The sequence below is a fragment of the Spea bombifrons genome, chromosome 2, assembly GCF_027358695.1.
Source record: "Spea bombifrons isolate aSpeBom1 chromosome 2, aSpeBom1.2.pri, whole genome shotgun sequence".
NCBI lineage: Eukaryota > Metazoa > Chordata > Amphibia > Anura > Pelobatidae > Spea > Spea bombifrons.
In genome coordinates, this window is record NC_071088.1 from 120,750,218 (window position 1) to 120,757,185 (window position 6,968).

At 41.9% G+C, this 6,968-nt stretch overlaps 1 protein-coding gene across 1 annotated transcript; it reads left to right on the top strand.

The window, feature by feature from the left end:
• The first annotated feature begins 400 nt into the window (after positions 1-400).
• Positions 401-2,699, top strand: TRIM13 (tripartite motif containing 13). The gene is made up of 2 exons (XM_053456298.1): positions 401-531; positions 1,306-2,699. The coding sequence occupies exon 2, from the start codon at positions 1,309-1,311 to the stop codon at positions 2,485-2,487; it is 1,179 nt and encodes a 392-aa protein (XP_053312273.1). The 5' UTR covers positions 401-531; positions 1,306-1,308; the 3' UTR covers positions 2,488-2,699.
• Positions 2,700-6,968: the final 4,269 nt, after the last annotated feature.

Sequence of the window (6,968 nt, forward strand, 5' to 3'; positions counted from 1 at the left end):
TTATTTAATTTTGAATGCTTAGAATCTTTGAAAGATTCGAATATTTGAAAGATTCGAATCTTTGAACGACTCTCTGAATCTATGAGTCATCTCTGTGAATTAATGAGCTGTGTAACCTGATCCCAGAGTCTGTGTCTGGGTGCTCTGCAGATGACTCACTCTAGGATCAGGTTACAGCTGCATGATTCACAGACTGAACTGCTACAAACGAATCGTTCAGTCTACTGAACCGATTCATCCGGATCACTGTAAAGAATCGGATCAAATGAACGATTCGTTCATGATCCGGGCATCACTTGAGGACGGCACGGGGTGGGCAGGGCCCGCGGTGACAGGGGCCGGGATTTAACAGCGTGGAGGGAGCGCAGCAGTTGGAAGAGGAGCAGGAGAAGGTCGCCTACAGGAGGATCGCCTAGAGGATGGTCGCCTAGAGGATAATCGCCTGGTGGCCCCTGCTCGGCAGGCCCGGCTGGGTGTGCAGCTCTACATGGCAGGAGGGGGTAACAGCACAGCCAGGGCAGCTGTCCCGTGGTGAGGTGAGTCAGGCCCGGTCTGTGTGTCACACGTGTTGGAGACACAGAGATTAATGCTTTCGATGTGAGAGTAGAGCCATAGGCATCTAATGGGTTAAATCTCATTGATCTTATTTTAAGGGAGCTGGGTTATTGTTTTCTTATTCGCCCATACTGTTGTTACACCTCATTTTCCATCACAGGCGTATGCGGCTGGGAGTAGTGTGATTTGCAGTTCATTACACAGGGAGAGTAGATTATTTTGTGAGGGTCTAGTATAAAATATGATAGATGAACCCTTTGTATGCCAGGGGTATGCAGATAAGATCTGATTGTTTGGTGCCCAGATGACATTTCCTGTGATTGACGTGTTCCTGGGGAGGCAGAAATCAGTGAGTTTACAATGCTTGGAGACAAATGAGTAACAAAGGTGAATCCATGATTCACTTTCTCTGAAGCTGGCGTTGAGTTTGCTTTGGTAAGTAAGAGATTCTTTTGGCCAAAGAGCTCGGGTCCAGGGACGCTGCAAATGCATAGAGAGATTTGGATTAATCCCTTAAATGTTCAGTTAAAGGTAATCGTCGGCTGCCATGTGCCTTAAAGTGCATGCGATGGCTGGAGTGTCCTTTGTTGTTTTCATTCTGTGTTCTACAGACCACCAGCGCTCCCCACCACCTGTAAATATGATCCTTGAGTACAAGTCCCTGTAATGTAAAATCAGGTTGAAGCAAATGCCATCCACTGGTCTCTTGAGTGTAATTTTCTGACCTCTCTGTGTTTCTCTTTCCTCCAGAAAATGATGGAGATGCTAGAGGAAGAATTAACCTGTCCTGTCTGCCACGGCATTTTTGAAGATCCTTGTATTTTACCCTGTTCACACAGTTTCTGCAAAAAATGTTTGGAAGGGATCCTAGGAGACAGTAACAGGAATACTCTGTGGAGGCCGATGCATCTCAAGTGTCCAACCTGCCGTAAGGACACGTCTGTAATGAGTGGTAATGGGCACCAAGTGAACTACTTGCTGAAAGGAATTGTTGAGAAATACAACAAAACAAAGGTGGTGCAGAAGATGCCAGTTTGTAATGTGCACACTGAACAACCTCTCAATATTTTTTGTTCTACTGATTTGAAGCTGATCTGCGGGTTTTGTGCAACTCGTGAACACAGCGGTCACATGCTTACTTCTATTGATGATGCTTACCACCAAGAGAAGAGTTCTTTTCAGACTCTTTTTCGGGGATTTGAGAGCAATCATCATTGCCATGCACATTCCCACTTGGATTCTTTGGAAACGAGCAAAAGTGACGCTCTCCATTCGTTGACGATACAGTCGGAGAACGTGAATGCTTATTTTGAAAAGTTACAACAGGTGCTAGAGCAGAAAAAGAATGAGGTCCTCTCAGACTTTGAGACTATGAAGCTTGCAGTGATGCAGGCTTATGATCCAGTGATCAACAAACTCAGTACTGTACTCAATGAGCAAAAAAATGCATGGGTCATTGCTGAAAGTATGAAGGACATCACCGATCCTCTCCAGTTCCTGCAACAGATGCACAAATTTAGGGAAAAGGTCCAGTTAATCAACGAAGTGCATTTGCCATCTGCCTCTGATGTGACAGCCAGCCCTATGAAGAATTTTGATACCAAACTGTGGGATACCATTCAGCTTAAGGACGTGGATAAACTAGGTTTGCCACAGAAACCTCCCACAAGTAAATACGGGTTCCAGCTGACCATTCCATTCACCTTTGGGGCCATTGCAAGAGGTGTCTTGTTCGTTCTTTTAATGAGCGCTCTCTATTTCTTTATACCATATATCGCAAAGAGTAACAGCTTCCATAAATATCTTGAACTTACATATTGTCAGCTGTCACACAGCACAGACGTGGCTACAAAAGTGATATATGACGTCGGTGAGACTTGTCAGAGCTTTGCCTACTCATGCCTGAAATACATTGGCAAATTGAAGCTGTAATTTCTGTATAGTTAAGTGTTTAAGAATAAACATGACCTGAGCATATGGGTCAGTGAAAAAATGATTGTCTCATTTGTGTATCATCCGATATCATTGTCGTTGTTGGCATGCAGTTATGTGACATTACCGGTGGCTCTTTCATGTAGGCTGTGACCTGTGGGGAAAAAGCCCTTGTACACCAAATTAATAAGGTTTCATGTTATTAGCAATGGTACTTTTTTAAAGGAACGGTGTTACCAAAAAGTGTGTGTGTGTATGTATGATCGGATATGTTTATCTCACAAGGATTCAGGATGTTTTATGTAAGTTTATAAAAATAAGTATATGTTGTAATTCCAATTAGTTTTACAATTTTAAATGGGTTTAACTTCATAAACTGAAGAAAAGCTTCTTTTTTTTTCATTATGAGAAAATGTAAACGTATTGCATAAATGGAATGATTTTTTCTTAAATCCTATTAACATCATCTATATGTTCCTACCTCTGTCTGTACCTTTTAGCATCTACTCTGGTACATGTAACCCCCCCCCCATCAGAGCTTAGCTTAGTGATCGGTACTCTTTCTTTAAACCTTCTCTCTAGGAAAATGAATCTCTTCTTGGTTACAGTACCACCTCTATGCTGATGGCCCGCTATTTAACATTTCCGCTAACAATGGCTTTTCTCTTGACAAGCGGAGATATTAACCTTCAGGATGAAATTTCAGAGAAAAAGACCGAGCTACCGGTAATTCCCTATTTCCTATATTCACAATTCCTGATCTTTCCATTACAGATGGTAATTTTTAAATCTACCGAACAACCTGGGCTTGCTGCTATGTTACATTACACTCCCCTTCACCTTTTACATCTAGCTGCTCATCAAATTCTGCCTCCGTCGCCTGCAAAACCGCTAACAAGTTCATCCTTTCCTAGCACGAAGCTAATTAAAATACCAGTTCTTGTGTGATATCACAAGCATTTCTTCATTACTCTACAAACTAGAGTAGAAGGCAGTAAAGGACTAGATCCAGGTGCTGTAGGTGGTACAGGAAACAAGCCAAGGGAAAGGAATGTTGGGGAAGGACGCGGATATGGACACAAAAGATGGGACATGGAATAAGTGATCAGGTCTAGTATGGTTTAGTCATACCTGATGGACATGACATAACAAGTCTGCCTCCAGGCCAAGTTGCTTACAACACTGTAAAATAACACATCTAACCTCATCTAAAGTAAGATGTCAAGTCAAGAACCTTATTTGTAGCAGAGGTGAAACTAAACAAACGGGGCACCTGGGTGAGGCAGGTTAAATACAGGAGCGCCATCAATAATAGGAGAATATAAAACGAGAACAGGGTCAAATCAAACGCAGAGAACTGGAGAACCAGCAGCATTGAATTGAAACCAAATCATAGCCATTCTTTGTAATTACCAAGAAATCCATATTCATGCCAGTAGTAATTAGTTTAATTGTTCATGTGTAAGAAGGGCATGTCGGACACTGAACAGCTTCCTCACTGGGGAAAAGGGATAGAAAACCAAAGTGGCCAAACAAATTCACCTGGGTCTAACATACAGACCTCTTCACTTAAGCTTCCAGCGGCTTACAAAAGCGGTTTATGGAGAAATACAACACTAACGGTGACATCACTGAGCCATACAGCAACTCCCAGTTGCTCCCAAAAGCTGACAGATCAAGACTTTTATGGTTTTGAGTGTGTTTTAGGTACAATGTTAATGTGGGCACAATGTCTGTTTAAATTAAAACATAGATTGTTGGTTTTTTTTATTTTTATTTTTCATTAGAGAACTAAAACTCCTTGTTGTATGCAGAGGTAAGGATATCCAATAGTTACACACAAACTCAAACTTCACCTTTATTCATCATCATATCTGTTGCAGAAGGTGTTATGGGTACAGCAGATATAGAGTGGATTTTTTTAGACTGCAAGCTCTTGGAAGAGGGCTTTTGTATGATTAAACAAAAGTCTTTCCAGTAATCTGGTTATCTATCTGGGAACATTCCTTGTATTGTGGTGGGAACCATGTACTATCTAAACATATTTAGGCATTAACCATCTCAGGGTTTTAGCATGGTAGAATATGGTCTTGTCCCAGTGAATTGAGTTTTCCACTTTAGTGTGTGTGTGATATATATATGGGCTACAGCAGCAGAAGACCACACCGGATGCCACTCCTGTCATCTAAGAACAGGAAACTGAGGCTACAATTCGGACAGGCTCACCAAAATTGGACAATGGAAAACTTGAAGAATGTTGCCAAGTCAGATGGCAGGGTCAGATTTGACATAAACAACATGAAAGCATGGATCCATCCTGCCTTGTATCAAAGGTTGAGGCTGGTGCTGGGGGTGTAATGATGTGGGGGACATTTTCTTGGCACATTTTGGGCCCCTTACTACCATCCTTTAAACGCGACAGCCTACCTGAGTATTGTTGTTGACCATGTCCATCCCTTTATGACCGCAGTATACCCATCTACTGATGGCTACTCTGAGCAGGATAATGCACCATGTCACAAAGCTCACATCATCTCAAACTGGTTTCTGAACATGACAATGAGTTCTCTGTACTCCTATGGCCTCCACAGTCACCAGATCTCAATCCAATAGAGCACCTTTGGGATGCGGTGGAACGGGAGATTCGCATCATGGAAGTGCAGCTGACAAATCTGCAGCAACTGCGTGATGCCATCATATGGACCAAAATCACCTTGTAGAAAGTATGCCACAAGGCAAATAAGAATGAAGGCAAGAGGGGTACTAGCCCCGGTACTAGCAAGGCGTACCTAATTAAGTGGCCAGTCAGTGTGTATATATATATATATATGTTCTTTTATTAGGATTGTGTGACCGTTTTATGGCATAGACAACTTGTCTTCTATAGACTGCTAACAAAAATATTTTTACACCACCATTGGTTTGGTGAAATAACCCTGGTTCCTTGTTTGGGAGGTTTTGAATAAGTAAGGAGTACATTTATATTTAATTTACGTATGTTTCTATCAAAAAAGTTACATATTGTATGTGTTCCTCTTCACTTCATATGCTTTCATGGTTTAGGTGTGGAATGACTAGTTCCAGTAGGTACACTTGCATCACCATTGACACAATTTTTATTTTTAAAACCATGATAAAAAAAAAAAAAAAACATTTCGTTTCCTTGTGGCAGATGAATACGCTACATGGCACCTGTTCCTCTACATAACGACGTTTCTATACAAACTCATAGACTGTCACAGGATGAGACCTTTGCTACAAGTCAGTTTGTAAAATTTCTGCACTGCTTGATCTGCTGCAGTCCGCTGTAAGTTCTATTATTGTGAAGTGGAAATGTCTAGTGGTAGCAACAGCTCAACCACAGAGCGGTAGACCAGGCACATTGGCAGAGCAGGCTGCCGAGTGCTGAAGGGTGCAGTGCATAAAAAAATGACCTGTCCTGGAGGCAACATTAGAACAAGCACTGTGCATTGGGAGCTCCATGAAATGGGTTTCCATGGCTGAGCAGCTGTGCACAAGCTGAAGATCATTCTAAAGACCAAGTGCCGCATGGAGTTGTATAAAGCACACCGTCACTGGACTCTGGAGCAGTGGAAGAGTGTCTGGAGTGACAAATCACACTTCTCTATCTGAAAGTCTGATGGATGCATCAGATGGAAGAACACTACCTACCTGAATGCACAGTGCCTACTGCAAACTTTGGTATAGGAGGCACAATGGTCTGGGACTGTTTTCTCAGGGGTTGGGGTCCCGACTTCCAGTAACTGGTAATGGTAATGCTACAACACACCAAGACATTTTTGACAATGCTATGCTTCCAGTTTTGTGGGAACAGTTTGGGGAAAGACCCTTTTGTATTCCAGCGTGGCTGTGCCCAACGCACAAAGCAAGGTCCATAAAGACATGGTTGGATTAGTCTGGTGTAGAACAACTTGACAGAGACAGAGCCCTGACCTCAACTTCAATGGAGACTGCGAGTCAAGTCTTCATGCCCAACATCAGTGCCTGACCTCACACATGCTCTACTGGGTGAATAGGCAATCATTCCCACAGAAACACTCCAATCTTGTGGAAAGCCTTCCCAGAAGAGGGGAAGCTGATATAGGTGTTGGGGGGACCAACATATTAATGTCAATGTATTTAGAATGCTATGTGATAAAAGTCTGTGTGTAATGGTCAGGTGTCCCAATATCTATCTATCTATCTATCTATATATCTATCTTAGGGCAGTGCAAATTAATAAAAAAATCATATCTAAGTCAAATTTACTTTCCATTACATTGAATTTGAAATGTTTTCTGCCAGTAATTAACCTCTTTAGAGGAATTTAAACACACATAACCACTTTACTGCTGGAGTCGCTAAATATTTGTTTTGGCAGCTTCTGAAAGTAAGAAAGTATATTCATGAGAGAATATTCATTAGCTTGAGAATGAAGTTCTGTAAAATTTAATGTTGGATTTTGTCACCTCCATATAAAC